The following is a 16,595-nucleotide window of genomic DNA, read 5'->3' on the forward strand; positions in this document are numbered from 1 at the left end:
TTTGCAATGGAAAATATTAAATTTTATAAAAATATTGTGTTTATATTGAAATGAACTAAATTTATCTTCATATTTTGATCATAAGTGTATTTACGAGATTAATGTTTTACACATTTTTAAAATTTTATACCTTTTTAAAGTTATATATTAATTTGACAATTTAATGAGTAATTTGTGAGAAGGTGTAAAAAAGGTTCATAAAGCGTAATACAAACGGCAAAATTGAAGCATAAAGACTATCTCTTCCACGAGGTCATTCGTTCAAGTTTCATTGACTACGTGTGAATTGTATTTTGTTTGAATATTGAATTATATTTTATTTAAATATTGAGTAGTAATAACATGATTATTATTTAATTAATTCATCATCGTAATATATAATTTCATTACACTAGATATTTTCAAAAAAAGGAGCATAAGAAAAGTATAAAGATTTTTGTAAAAAACAAAGCAATTCATTAACATCCAAAGGTGCGCTGATCCTTCACTTAAATTTAAGCATAAAATCAATATTTATAAAAATAACAACTTTTCATTATCATATAAAAGTCAATATTTTCATAAAAACAATCATATTTTTCATTTTCACTTAAGTCTGTCTGAATAAATTGAAGATTGGAGTCATCAGAGATTAAAATAGTGAGTTTATTTTTTCTTTTCTTTTTTTAAGTAACAAAAATGAAAGAAAAACGGGCATTTTTTAACTCAATATAGAAATGATGGCGTTCCCCCTTTATTATGAAAAAAAAAAGAGAGAGGAAATTGATGTAGGTGTTGTAAAAGTGGGGCCAAGAGGGGAGACATGATAATGTGTTTTCCAATCCGGCAAAAAACTAAACTCAGCCGACAAGTCACGCACCATAGTCCTTTTTCCATGATTAAATATAATTACAGAAATTGAAAGCTAAGGTGCGCTGGGGGCAGAGCAAGCGCGCAGGTTAGCCAGAAAATGCCAAACCGCACGGCTTGAACGATAGAGAAAGCAGAGTGAAAAGCAGCGGGGAGCGTAGGATAGCGATTAATCGGTAAAACCAATTTCATGTATATATGAATTTGGCAAAACAAGGGTGCTGGGAAAAATATATTCGAATTTCACACATCTGAGCAGAATCTTTGGAAAATATGTTGTTGAAAGATTTTCATCAGATTCCACCACCCAAAGACAAACATTCTCTCCCTAGTTTCACCACCTTAATTCACCTGTCCAAATCACCATATTAATTTCTATTAATTTTCAAATAAATTTCTTTCATGTTTTGGGCTGCCACTGGGAAAACACCCAACCCAAATCTATTCTTTTAATGCTTTTTTAGAGTTTTGATTTTCTCCTTCTATATATATATATTTTAAAATAATCGTCATAAAAGATAGTATTATTTTAAATATGAATATAAAATTTTTAGTTGTTATATATTCAGACTTTCATATTGTTGATCTTAATGTTTCATCTGTCTCATTACAAATGTTCCATTATTTTTGTGCATGCATATTAAAAAATAATATAATTAGCAGATAAAGTGGATTGATAAAAATTATTTAAATATTAAGTATAAATAAGAAATATGTTATCAAAAAAAAGGAATGTGAAATTTGTAATAGAACATTTCGTTATAAAATAAAAAAATAGGGCATTTGTAATGGAACGAAGAAAGTATATTGTAACAATTTTATTTATAATATTTTTTGAAAGGCACTATCAATATTTATAACCAAGTAGGACGACCGATGTAAGTATATTTCACCACCGAATACCGATGTGATAAGAAAATTTTATTAAAGCATTTTTTTTTTCTTTTTCTTAATAAAAGTTTAGTCGATGTAAATAACTAATTTTCGTTAAATTTCAAATACCTTTAAGATTCTAATCAAAACACATTGTGAATTTTCTTGGCACATTGTTTGTGAATATTCCAAAATATTATCGAAAGGGAAATAAATAAAGGAGGGGATATTTCAAGGTAGTCACATGATGTATGATTATAAATTATATTATGAAGAACAAAAGATATATATATATATATATTTTTATATATACACATAAAAATGGGGATTTATATTAGAAAAAAATAATATTCAATACTCTCTCGGTCTCGTGAAGCTTGAGCATTATTTCTTTTCAAATTGTCCCACGATGCTTCAACACTTTTTTTATATGATTATTATTTTTATTTTTTTCACCTAACACACTTCATATTGAAAAAATAATACCTTAAGATTTTGTTAAAAAAATGTTCAAAATTCATGGGAGAGGGAGGGAGGAAGTAGTAATAAAAACAATAAATCTATAAAAAAACATAAAAATGGGGGAGACAGTATTGAAGAAGACAGAGACTGTTGGAAACGAAACCCTAAAAATAATTTTTGCAACTGCAAAAGGCTGACACAAAAGCTCAAACCAGTATAGAACAATCAACACCACACCCACTGCCCCACTTCCATTTTCTATTTATATTTATATAATTACTATATTAAACACCAGCAGATTACTGTGCCACCCCTCTTTTGTCCCCACCATACCAAAATCTTAGGCAAATCCCTTCTCATTTATTCCTTCTATCTTCAAAATAAAAATATACATATAGTATTTTGTTTTTTTATTAAGAGCTTAATTAATTGTGACGTATTCGGCTATTAGCGAGTTAGGAAACTAGGTTTTGAGCGTGCATTTGCATTGTAGCATCACTACCAAACAAAAAAACTATTTTATTTTTGGAGCTATATATGCATTAACAAATACTTGAATTTTGTTTTTGTCTTTTTTGTTTTTATTTACGTTGTGTAATAATTTGGTTCTTGGATTTTATTTGACTGGATTGAGGCTTTAATTAACCTACGCATCGTGTTTAAATTAGGTCGAGTAATTCCCTCAAATAATAATAATAATAATAATAATAATAATAATATAATTGGACTAATAATGAGTAGTTATTTGATAATAATATAGTAGTACTATTATCAACAAGGTTTGATGCCTCAATTGAACTAAATGAAAAATCAAGAACAACAACATACGAAAAACATGATAATATTAATGTTTAAGTAATATAATTCATTTCCCTTTCTTGGTATTGTTATGATGAATCGATGATACATATGCAGGTATTGATTTGTGTTGTTAGTTGTTACTATTCCGATTCCACGACCTTGGATATGATTTCTATATCTCACTTCACAAAATTATTCGATATTTTGAGTGTCATTATTTCATATTTATCGATAAAATCTAATTTTAAAGGCAAAATTGAAGGATCAAATGCTCTATCTTTAAAAAATAATGGGTTCAAGTCCCACCAGTAATATGTGAATTGTATTTGGATAGAATTTATAATGTGATTTATAATAGTTTAATTGTTCTTCCGATAATTCATTGGTGTAATATACATGACATAATATGGAGTATTCAAACAAAAAAAATCACATATTTTGTATATAAAAAGAATGATATTCTAATCATCATAATTTATCCCAACACTACACAAATTAAAAACAAAAACATACGCCATTTCCAAAGCGCAAAGTAAGTTTAAACACCAAATAATTATTCCGAAAGTCCTTTCTCTAAATCCCAATATTCTAAAATTGGCCAAAATTTCAATCTAATTAAATAGTAGTCCATCAAGTAATTTGGTGCATTGGAAGGAATAGCATTCTTGATTTTATTCCTTATTCAAAGGACCCGTTTGTTGTTTTCCGAGTCTTCTGTAGAAGGCGCTTTTCTGGCTTTTTACTATTGATATGATTCATTGCCGTATAAGTAAATTTTGTTTTACCCTTGCATTTTACTTGCATATCGCACGACCAAACACTGGAGAATATATGTATATAAACATAACAAAACAAAACAAGAAATCAAATTACTAATAATTATGGATCAGACAAAAGATTTAGGAGATGAAGACAGTTTGTACTTTTTCTGTCTCTTCTAACCTTAATTTTGACAGCTAATTTACGCCTTTTTCACAGCGTGTTGCTTCTTTTCCCATTTTTTTACCATGCCTGTATCTACTGTCATTATTGGGTAAATCCCAAAAGCAATCAAGCGTGCGGATGCGATCCAACGGTCCTAGATCAGCCCAGTTTCATCTGAGGGATGAGAGGCTGACACGTCATCATCCGGGGTGGTTGGGAGACAATACGGCGTCGGATAGTTGAGTTGACTACGGTCCACGGGTATAATTAAAGTATTTGACCACACGAAGCTCTTTTAGACAGCCTAATCTTGTGGTACGATTTTAAGAGATTTTCCTCATTCTAATAAATTATTACTAAGTACATTGCTAGTTTTGTTATTCAAATTGTAATTACGTGTTTTGATAAAATTAAATTATAAATACATGTATAGTTTATACTCCCTCCGTCCCACGAATCTTGACACGTTTTTTTTTGGACCGTCCCACGAATATTGATACATTTCCAAATAAAAAATAATTATTATTATCTTCTCTCTCCTACTTTATTACTTTTATTACATTCTCTTTTCCAATTTATCACTTTTATTAACTTTTGTCTCTTACTTTATCATTTTTATATTTTATTAACTACATACTTAAAACACTAATCTATAACTCCTTAATTCCCGTGTCGAAATCAAATGTGTCAAGATTCTTGGGACGGATGGAGTATTTTGTAATAATGAAATTTTGTGTAGTTTATATTTTGTAATGATGAGTATAATGTTGTTGAGATAAGTAATAGAAAATTATGCATATCCGAATAAATAATCCATTCTTTCATGAATATAATAATATAGAAAATTATAATATTGCTCTTAATTCAATTATATAAAGTGAATATTAATTAGTGATAAAAAGCTTCAAGTTCAAATTGCAAATTATTGCACGAAAAATACATATAGTTTATCCAATGCATTATGCCATACATCGAATCGCGTATGTAGATTCCCCTTATCATAAAAAAAAGTAAAACAAATTAAATTTATGAAAATAGAGTGTTTCGTATGTTCTTTCAGTCTCAATCAAACTAGCATGTATTCATTTTTTTATTGTTTTATTTAATTTAATTTATTTTCTTTTTAAATAATTATTTTACACTACACTAAATATTAGTTCACACGCATCATAACACTACAATTTTATCTTTTAATGTAAGAGATCAAATTTTTTATACGACTTAGTTCAAGTGAAAGTATGAATCGATTTAATAATTACTCATTTTCTTTGTGTAAAGTATCATGACAAGATTGACATGCATAAATGTTAGACATATATAGCTGGACAATTTTTCCTTCTCCATTCTTATATACACGATTTATTTGTTTTGAGGTATAAGAAAATGAATAAGCTTTAATATTTTTAATCTTGTAACTCGTTTATTTTAACGTGATAACAAATTCTGGATTAACACCTTTCTCTTGATCAAAGTATAATTTTATATCAATGGATAGTGTGATAATTTTATATTGTCTTGTAAAAAGTGAGATAATTTCATAATAACCTTTTTCCTTGATTATGTGTATTATGTACAATGCAATGTGTGATGCGTTTTTTTTATCAACATTATATAATATGATATACATTTTACATTGATAATGTCCTTTCGATTTTCTCACAAGACAAAAAATAGATGGGCTAAAATTTGCGTCAGAAGGACAATCGAAATGGGGCTTAACAAAGAGCCTATTTGGACTTGAGGTGGTCCACTGTGCACCTGGGTATACCGTACATTCGGGTTGTATCCGACCTAGATCCTGACCCAGTTGAACTATTCTGATAATTTTTTCTTGAAATAACACTAACACTAACACGGAATGACACTAACACTAACACGATCTTGGAATGACACTAACACTATTTTGTTTTACAAATGACACTAATACTATATTGAAATGACACTAACACTACATGTAAATAACATTAACATTTGACATTCGGATAAGATAGTTTAATTGAGTCAAATTCAGGTCAGAATTCGGATCAGGTACGATTCATACATCCGGGTGTACAGGAGATATTGTGTTTGGACTTTATATTATGTCATCCTAAGAAGTATTGTTACGCTGTTTGGATGGCGGTTGAATCAAAAGTTATTATTGATTGTTTAAAGAAGAAGTTAGTTTGTGAGTTGTTTATAATTTTCTAGTTTGAATGTAAACAAAAACTATATTACTATGCGCCTAAAAAAAACTAGTATATTACTGTGATTCTTTTGTGCAATACATGGATGAAGAAATATATAATAGAACAATAAATAAAATTTAATTAGATATAATAAAATATAATTACAGATTACACAGTTGAAATTCAAATTTATTATTTGTAGATAACATAGATTGTTTCGTTGATCAAGAAATTAAGTTTAATTGTCTTACAAATAAATTATATTTAAGCATAATTAATAAGTTATAGCGATTATTTTAAATTTTTTTACAAAATGATGTTATAATGTATTCATGCATCGCCCGGATGAACGGCTAGTTTTTTAAAAATCAAATGAGATTGGAATTTCCTCATTCTAACGGGACCCAAAAGAAGAGTAATGCATAGATTGCACTGTCAACTTTTATTTTTATTTTCAATATCATAATATACACTATTTTTCTTCAAATTCCTTTTAACTTTGGACCTTAGATGGTCGCACATTTCGCCCGTATTCTCGATCAAACTTGACGTGTACTCTCTTTTCGCATAGTATCAATCGTTATATATTGTGTGATCCTTTTTTTTTTTTGGTGGATTATAACTATCTAAATTTTATTACGAATATGACATTTCTTACGTTTAACCAAGACTCGAATTATCACATATTTTTACCATCAACGCCATTATTATTTTTATGATTGATAGTTTATTTAATATTATAAGATATATACTATATGTCTATAAATAAAAATATTTAAAAGAAAAAATGTGAAAAGCGTATGTCATTTTTGCAGTATTGTGTATTGGTAGTCAAAATGAATAACGATCGCACTTTTCTAGTCACTAATTTTTTTTTTTTTTTGATCAGTAAAGTAAAATTTTTATTGAAAGAAAAGGGGTCAAGGCATCAGGAATGCCAATCAAAACAATAAAACAAGTTTAAAATCTTTGGAACACCAAGAAGTAAAAGGAATTCCTAACTCCACGATTTTGTAGGCCTCGTTCCAGCTCCAAAGTCTCCCCTTAATCTGTAAGACAAGTCTATCAATATCCCAAGCCTTGTCCTGAAAACGACTACCATTCCTGCTTTCTCAGAGCAACCACACTGTTCCCACCCACAAAGCTTTAAGCAGTCTTCTTTCTCTCTTCTTTTTTCCAGCCGCAATGAAAGAAATGAAGTGTTGAAAGATATCTCTCGGAATTGCCGTTTTGATGTCGAGCCATTGAAAGATCTGGTCCCACACCGCCGCTGCTTTCGGGCAATGGAGGAACATGTGTTCCGTCGTTTCCTCACTAGAAACACATGCATTACACCATCTCTCCTCCACGCTGATCTGGACATTTCTTCTACTCAAATTATCACATGTTGCCAATCTGTTTCTAAGACATCTCCATGCCGTCACCTTGGCTTTATTTGGTGTTGGGGCCTTCCAAACCTTTGCCATCTCCAAAGGTAAAACTTGTTGGTCCTGTCTTGTTTTTGCCACAAATTCATATGCCGACTTGATTGTGAAGCATCCATCTGTTGTCGCATTCCAGTTCCATCTGTCTGTTTCATCTACACAAGGAGCAAAATCAGCAATCACCAACCGGAGATCCTCCACAAGCCCTTTCTCCCTCTCCCTTAACTCCCTCCTCCACTCCACCCTCCAAACCCACGACCCTCCCTCCCAAAACCCGCTTTCACCAACCAGCCTTTTCTTATCCAGGCTCAAATTAAACAATCTCGGAAACACAAACTTAAGGGGTTTGTCTACCGCCCACACATCCTCCCAGAAGCTGGTCTCAAGTCCATCCCCAATTCTTCGCCTCAAATTATTGATGAACCACCGATCTGTCCTTCCTCCTCCCTTATCCACAATTTTTTGCCACCACCCTTTCTGTCCACCTCTTCCCGCCACCGAACATTCTCCCCCTTCCCCCCACACTAGCTCCCCATAAAGCGATTTGATCACCCTTACCCAAAGAGCTTTCCCCTCCCCCAAAAACCTCCAGAGCCACTTACTTAACAGCACCTGATTGAACCAATCGATATTCCGGAACCCCAGACCTCCTGAATCCTTATTGAGACACAAGGCATTCCACTTAAACCAAGTGATAACCCCCGTCTGTGTACCTCCTCCCCACAAAAATTTTGAGACCAGTGAATTAAGCTCCTTACTCACCGCTTTAGGTATGAAATCGAGGGATAATTGATAGACCGGGATGGATTGCAAAACCGACTTGACTAGAGTAATTCGTCCTGCCAGCGAAAGATGTCTCTTCTTCCAGCTTGCCACTTTGTTTGAAACCTTTTTAACCAAAAACTTCCAATCTCCAACACCATTGCTGCGCCCCCCCACTTTAGTACCCAAGTAGTTACACGGAAAGGATCCGATCTTGCAAGGATCCGATCTTGCACATGAGGAGCGATGCCCATCTCCTCTCAACTGCTTCATCCACTCCCACTGTCAGAAGACAACTTTTGTCGAAATTTACAGCTAAACCCGAGACGAACTGGAAGAGAATCAGGAGTTTTTTCACGCTCTCCAAATTTCTGTCATCTGCCTCCAACAAGAAGATAGTATCGTCCGCGTACTGTAGATGTGAAATGGGCACTTTATCCTTGCCAATCTTCGCCGGAACCAGGTGCTGCCTCTCCGCTGCTCTTTCAATGAACTCGTTGAGGCCTTCTGCCACGATAAGGAAAAGGAAAGGTGACAACGGGTCACCCTGTCTCAAACCTCTCTCCATGTTGAAGTCTCCCGTCGATGACCCGTTCACCAATACACTTGCCGTTCCAGATTCCAGACTCCCTTTAATCCACTTCCTCCAAACTCCGTCAAAGTTAAGTCGATTGAGAAGCATATCCAAGAAATCCCATTGCACAGAGTCGTATGCTTTTGCGAAGTCAATCTTGAAGAAAATACGGCCTACTCTCTTCTTTTTTGCCTCAAAAATAGCTTCATTCAGAATAACCACTCCATCTAGGATGAAACGACCCTTGACAAACGCACTTTGATTATCGGAGATGATCGACCCCATAACCCTCTTCAATCTCTCAGCCAGGATTTTAGCCACAATTTTATACAAGCTGGTGATAAGAGAAATTGGGCGAAAATCATCGAGCGACCCAGCCCCTTCTTTCTTCGGAATCAGAACAATAAAAGAGGCGTTACCACCTTTCGGAATTTTTCCATTTTCGTGAAATTCCTTCAAAAGCTGAAGTAAGTCCTCTTTAACCACATGCCACGCCGCTCTCCAGAATGTGAAGTTAAATCCATCGGGTCCCGGACTCTTATCTCCACAACAGCTCCAAACTGCTTCTTTAATCTCGTCCAGCTCAAAATCCCTTATCAGCCAATGCCTCTCGTCATTTGAAATTTTCCTCCTCATGAAGTCTATAGGGAAATCAGGCATCTGTCGTTCTTTCCTTTTGAAAAAATCTTCAAAATGATTTCTCACTCTTGCTTTAACATCTTCCGGTTTAGATATCCAAGAGTTTTCAAAGAGCATTCCGCCAATCTCGTTTTTAACCCGTCTCCCACGAATTGCCCTATGGAAAAAACCCGAATTAGTGTCTCCCTCTTTGAGCCATTTGAGTTTGGCTTTCTGTTGCAGCATCATCTGTTTATTCTTGAGTTGAAGGGAGAGCAGGGCTTGAATCTCATTTCTCCTGATCACCTCTGATTCTTGAAGACCTCTCTGCTCGTCCACCTTATCCTTCTCTTGAAGTTCCTTCTGAAGTTCTTGGATTTTATTGTCAATCTCACCGAAAGAAGTCCGATTCCACACCTTCAATACCTCTTTGAGTTTCTTCAATTTCTCCTTAACCACAAAAAAGCTCCATCCCCCCACATTATTCACCGTCCAAACCTGTTTGACCATCTCCTCGAACTCCGAATGATTCACCCATGCATTGAGGAACCGAAATGGTCTTGGTCCCCAATCCTCCGATCTTGTAGTGAGAATAATCGGACAGTGATCCGAAATTGAACGTTGAAGTCCTCGTGCCGACGTCCCTTCCCAAGCAGCCAGCCAATTCTCATTAACGAGGAAACGATCAATCTTACTCTTGCACTTTCCATTTGGTTTGTACCAAGTAAACTTCCGGCCTTGAGTTTTAATTTCCTCCAGATCGTTCTCCCGGATAAATTCTTCAAAACTTCTTGCATCAGCCACTCCAAACCCCTCCCCACTGCCCACACGTTCATCCCTCCTCCTAACAGAGTTAAAGTCTCCCAAGATACATACACTCCTATCCGTATTTTGTTCCACAATTGAACTTAAGGCATCCCACAATATCCGCTTATCCCCTGAACCGATTGGTGCGTACACATTGATGATGCAACATAAGATATCACCCTCCTTGTACCTACCATTCACCACTACCGCCCCTGGTAAATCCCACGTACTAGAGGCTTCGAAAACCTCCCTATTCCACAAGCAAACAATTCCTCCAGCCCTTCCCTCCGAATTTCTAATCGCTATATCTGTATAATTAGACCCCCACCAAGATTTACAGAACAAATCCTTAAACACCTCCATCTTTGTCTCCTGTAAGCAACAAAAATCGATCTTCTGCCCTTTCACCAAATCAGTAACATCTCTCTGCTTCGCAACACTCCCCAAGCCCCGAATGTTATAAGATAACAAATTCATTAAACATTCCTCAAAATACTCCCAGCATTTTCACAAGAAAGAAAATTACCTTGCACCTCAATCTGTCGAGCAACATCTTCGTCTGGAATTCGACTTGACAGCCCGATCTTCTTTCCAAAATCCCATATCTGCTGACCTGAAATTTGCTCTCCAACTGTCGTCTCCTGCCCTTCTTCGTTCTCCCCCTCTCTTTCCTGCTCTGCCTCTTCCTCCCCCCTTCCATCAATTGGCTCTAAATCTGAAATGAAATGTTTCCATTTCTCTTTCTCCCTGACTCTATTCTTTTTCTTTTCTCTCCCTTTTTTTCCTTTTGAATTTCGATCCCTTTCCAGAATAGCGCTTGTATTCTCTCCTTGCGCTTGGGTCGACCTTAAAGTATGACCTCCCTCACAAACGCTTCTTCCTGGCCCATCAAGAGAAACATCAGTAAAGCCACCAGTTATGCTTTTTTCCTGTATCTTCTGAGAGTCGACCCAATTCTGTTCCTCTAAAATCTGATTTGGGCTTTGAAAAGCGTGGCAGTCCATCTGCCCATCCTTAACGATTGGTTGACCCTCACCTTCTGCCCCAACCAAATTCAAAAGCATTTTCGATCCTCCCGCCAACACCCCCTCATAATTGGTTTCCTCGACAAACGTGTCTGCAACGGTTTGAATTGAAGGAGACGAAACGTTGATTTCTTGGAGAACCGAAACATCATCACCCCTTTCACCGCTCTCGTTCCGATCTCCGATGGTTGCAGCTGCCGGATCCATGGACTCCTCCCCACTCGTCCATCCTGCATCCGATGCCGAATCCTCTAATTCCGGCTCTCCGATCATGGAAGAGAAAGGGTTCTCGTGAATTTCCTCAATGCGAAACGTGAACCTTGCTCCATTAATACAACACTCCGTCACTTGATCAATGGATCTAAGGCCCGTGGATATTTGAATCAAAGCAACATCCAGTTTTTCTTTTTCTTTCGTCTTCTCATGCATCTTCAACACCCGACCGAACTTTGCAGTTGCCAACTCAAAGAAACGAGGATTCCATGCATGGAGTGGTATCCCGACCCACCTCGTCCACACAACTCGTTGTTGAAACACATCCACAACGTTCCATTTCCTCTTCCATTGAAACCAGAAGTCACTCCATTCATCCATCTCGGTTAAAATTTTTTCTATTGGCGCGTCGCAGACACTACGTATCAACACCAAATTTCCTCCCATCGTCGTCACCTTCAGTTTCCCAGCACATTCGCTATTGATTTCTTCATTAATCTCTTCCCACAAGAATTCATCTTTGATGAAACCCGTGAAGGCTCCATCTAGCCATCGTGTTTCCTCATCCGAAGTTTTAAACTGAAGCAAATCCGAAGATCCTGACTCCCCTTCTTTGGATCCAGTGAGCACCTCCTTAAAAGAAACACCCATCATTCTTTTTGCGGCATGCACGACCTTTGTTTTTTCTGGCTTTCTACCCGCGTCAGATTTGATTCCCTTCCCTTTACTTCCTTGGACCTTCATTTCTCTCTCGAATCTCGGTTTGAACACCCTAATTTTATAGCTCCCAATCCACAACTTATTCAGCTGCTCCAGCAAACCTTCCCTATCTTCAACGTCTTCGAAGCGAACAAAACCGAAAGGCTTCCCTTTTTTGTCTCTCTTTCTTGGACAAAAGATGTCTATCGGTTCTCTCATGGAACCGAACTTTCTCCTCAAAAAATCGAAGCTACAATCTTCTGGAATGTTGTTGAAAAAGAATGTAACTCTTTGTGCTTCATTGTCGTCTCTATCTTTCCAAAGTTTCGAAAACCTTTGAGTCTTTTGGTTCTGCTGCTTCGTCACCATCCCATTGGCTCCGTTACTCCCCGCCCCTCGTCTTCTCACCTCCCTCCAAACCTCCTCTCCCATCTCTTAAATTGGAACTATTCAAAAAGCAGCCTGCCGCATACGTTAGCCACACCTCCGCCGCATCTCCTCTTCGCAAGACTGCCCGAAACCTCAAATCCGGATCCTCGAGCGCGTCTGATTGGAAAACCGGATCCGCGGCGGTTCCGGAGAAGCCCAATCTGGAAATCCGAGGGTCGCCTGAATCTGGAATTCCGAGGGTTGCCTGTATCGGTGATGGTGACTGCCGCAGCTTCGATGTGAAATCGGTGGATCTGCCCGAAACTGAAAATCCGAGGAGATCCGAAGTCCAATCTGCCCAATCAGTGCTTCCTCAACTCAAGTCAATGCAGTCGACTGATGTGAGTAGAAAGGGGCTGGCGGGAAGGTGAAGGAGGCGACAACAGCCGGGGGTGACGGGCGGAAGTCGGTGATGGCAACTGCAGCAGCGGATCTGCAGATGGGAGAAAGGGGCCGGGAGATCGAGTGCGGCCTGCCGCCTGCAGGCTGAGCACGGGGGGACTGCGTCGCCGGTGGGAAGAAGTCAGATCTCTGTTTACTTCTTCTGCTCTTGATAAGTTCTTAGAGAGAAGTCAGATCTGAAACGGGCGGAAGTCGTTGATGGCAAATGCAGCAGCGGATCTGCAGATGGGGGAAAGGGGCTGGGAGATCGGGTGCGGCCTGCCGCCTGCAGGCTGAGCACTGGGGGACTGCGGCTCCGGTGGGAAGACACGCCGGTGCTGGTATACAATTATCAATGGTAGATTGAATTTTTGAACTTACTTTTCTAGTCACTAATATAAATGAACTTTTAAAAAAGACTATGTAAACGAGCTTAACTAGTCAGTTTTCGATTCAAATTACTTAAATCCCTCTAAACTCCCACTTTCCCTTTTTTATTTCCTCTTTCTGATAGATTAAAGTTATTTTACATTATGGGGTTAGTTTGGTTCCTCATGTGGATGCTGATTAATTTGAAAGTTGACCCCAATGAGATATTTGAACCTTTCAAATTGGCTCAATTGAAACCCTTCGTTAAATGGTTTTTTGGTATTGCAGATAAGCGCAAGTTTGCATGTTAGTATATATAAACATTGATTTTATCTAGTGCTTACCGAAAATAGTGGTCGTTGGAATTTCTACGAAAAAAATAAAAGATAAACGTGTAGTACTATACTATTTTCATTTGTATATTAATCTATAATTACATTGCGTTCTCTTTAACTAAAACTTGACATTAATAGAAAACAACATATTTTACATTCTTGATCATCGTAACTTCAGTTTTTTTTTTTTTTTTGAAAATTATAAGAGGTATCTATTATATAATCAAATAAACAACTAGCACGTAGGCGAAATCTCTACACCACACAATGGTGGAAAAACTACTCGCACGTAAGCGGAACCATTACTCACACAAAAATGGGAAGACTACCCACATAAATGTGGAAAAACTATTCGCACGCAAGTGAGATTTAAACCCAAGACCTCTCACAAAGGAAAATCTTTGGGTGTCTAAACTTTGTCACTTGAGTTAAGTCTAGCATCATATTCAAGTCATTGACATTTTAGTCCAAATTCATCCCACATGACTAGAAGCTTCAATTCGATCGTTTGAAGATGGCCTATTAGTAAAGTGAGTATTCTTGTGTGCGTTCTCTTTGGTTGTAAATTTATCATAGAAAAAGGAAGGATAAACAAAATTTCACTCTTTAAATCCTTCATTTCTTTTCCTAGATTTCCTACTTGACCCTTATTCATTCCTCATTTACACTACAATGAAGGGATAATATTATCACACTATTTTTGGAGGGATAATATTATCTCTCCTTTGTAGTGTAAATGGGGAATGAGTAAGGGTCAAGTAGGAAATGTGGAAAAAGAAATGAAGAATTTAAAGGGTGAAATTTTATTTATCCTTTATTTTTCTATGATAAAATTACAACAAAAACAAACGCAGCCTAAATGTATCAAATTTGAATCTCACCAATATTCTATAAGTCGAGCTCGTCGCATCAATTTTTTTAAATTTAATTCACCAATATTCGTGTAGCTATTTATTTCACAATAGCAGATTTGGCCGAATATGCACTTTAAATAGCAACACTATTATCATATCCTCATGAAAGAGAGAGAGAAATAGATAAATTTAAAAAAATATTTCGCTTAACTATTAAAGGTGTGACAAAAGAAGATGGAGAAAATTAGTTGGTGGACACAAACTTAAAGAAATGAATGATTTTAACCTTATCGTTTGTGACCCACAAAATGACTGAAAATTGACAAGACCATATTAGGTGCGCTTTTAGGCACAAAATTTTGCTGCTATCTTAAAATTCTCATCCATTCAAATTCTTGTATAGCAGCACATGTGTTTCGAAATATTAGGAAACCAAGAAAAAAAGAAAAAAAAAAAGGAATACAAAGACGTGTTAGTGGGTATAGCGTTATTCAAATTGCAATCCATGTTTTTTTCGTACGATTTTTATATAAAGTGTTTTAATACGTGTTTAAGGGCACGCGTCAACATTTTACAAATGCAAAAAACATGGATAATTATAATCAACCACTTTTCTTCACATTCTTTGAAAAATATTCTGATTTTTCGTTTTATTTTATTTGAAACGATTTAGCCAAAAAAAAGATACGAATAACTTGCTCGAAACGGGAGTTCAAAACTTCAAATATTAATTATTTATGAGGGCTATGAAACAAAATGTTGAAGGTTTTTTAAGCTTCTGTAAACAGAATTTCATAAGAATATTGGTATATTCTGAAAAGATAATGGGAAGAAATGGAGTGTTGTAAATAATAACATTCCAGTACATATTTTCAGAAAAAAAGCAGAGATGAGCAAAATATTTTCAACCATGGCATGATTGAAAATAATTCATATATAATTAAATTTCTATATAAATAAATTCTGAAGAATATTTTTAGACAATTTCTTTATAAAAAAAACTTCGATATATAAGTTTCCAAAATTATATAATCCCAGTTCGAACTATTCAGAAGAAATCTAAAAGAACAAATTTCAAGATTCTAATGATGCCAAAAATTGCGAGTAATTTTCAAAATAATAATACTTGGAAGTAGGAGTGGAATGGGCACTAAATAAGTTTAAAGCCAATTGGATTGACTTGAGAAATATGGAATTGGCACTTTTTTCTAACATTAAAAAGTCAAGTCATTCGCAGTTCTGTTCAACTTTTGTTGAGCTAGTGCCGTTGCAACTTGTATCAAGTTTTTTTTTAATAATTCAACTTTTTAACATATACTATTATTTATCTATTTCCTATTTCAGTAGTTAAGGGTATAATGGTCCATAAAGTGTTTCGATAATGAAATTTTTGCAAGAAAAAAATTACACTTCAGTTTCCAATTAAATATAGAAAATATTTAAATAGAGAGTGTTGGGATTTGACTTTTTCTCGTCCCCTTCATTTCAACTAGAAATAGAAAATTTGAATATTTTAATATGGAAGCCATTATTAAAATATAAACATATACTAAAATAAAAACATATAACCACTCTATCGCATAATAATGTGCACTTTTTATCTTTTGGGATATTCCAAAAAAGTGTGTAATTTTCTTTTACGGACATCTTCTTCCACTAATAAAAGTGGATCATTTCTTCAATTAATAACACACTCACCTAACAATCATGCACATTTTTATGAAACGGGGGAATATATGTATTTACAACTTAATGATATTATATCAATTTTAAAATGATATTATACCGTTTTTAAGCTGCGAAATTAATAATTGATGTTGTGAAAACGACGATCAAATACCAACAAAAATGTTGCCCCTCTCTTTCTAACTAGAAAACAATAAACAATTTGATTTCCTTTAATCACCAAACAAGAACCTATTCAATAGGTTGGTAAGGCAGATTATTCGTTAAGGACAATATTCACTTTTATCAATTGAATAGTAACGAAAATGTGTAATTAAATTTGTTTTGTCTATATGACAGAAG

General features: G+C 35.4%; 1 protein-coding gene across 1 annotated transcript; it reads right to left on the reverse strand.

Annotated features, from left to right (window-relative positions):
* Positions 1 to 589: 589 nt before the first annotated feature.
* Positions 590 to 12,244, reverse strand: LOC130993802 (uncharacterized). The gene is made up of 6 exons (XM_057918838.1): positions 11,122 to 12,244; positions 10,789 to 10,977; positions 9,030 to 10,570; positions 8,622 to 8,903; positions 7,602 to 8,545; positions 590 to 599 (listed from the first exon to the last, which is right to left on the reverse strand). Exons 1-6 carry the CDS (start codon positions 12,242 to 12,244, stop codon positions 590 to 592), a joined length of 4,089 nt encoding a protein of 1,362 aa, XP_057774821.1.
* Positions 12,245 to 16,595: the final 4,351 nt, after the last annotated feature.

This window comes from Salvia miltiorrhiza, chromosome 7 (genome assembly GCF_028751815.1).
Source record: "Salvia miltiorrhiza cultivar Shanhuang (shh) chromosome 7, IMPLAD_Smil_shh, whole genome shotgun sequence".
NCBI classification, from domain to species: domain Eukaryota; kingdom Viridiplantae; phylum Streptophyta; class Magnoliopsida; order Lamiales; family Lamiaceae; genus Salvia; species Salvia miltiorrhiza.

Bases quoted from the DNA above. Each gene is read 5' to 3' on its own strand.
- LOC130993802 (XM_057918838.1), bottom strand. From the start codon at position 12,244: ATGAAGGTCCAAGGAAGTAAAGGGAAGGGAATCAAATCTGACGCGGGT. The intron at 8,904-9,029 runs GCAAAAAAGAAG...GTTTGGAGGAAG, and splicing joins TGAATGAAGCTATTTTTGAG to TGGATTAAAGGGAGTCTGGA. The intron at 8,546-8,621 runs GTGAAAAAACTC...GTCTTCTGACAG, and splicing joins ATGACAGAAATTTGGAGAGC to TGGGAGTGGATGAAGCAGTT.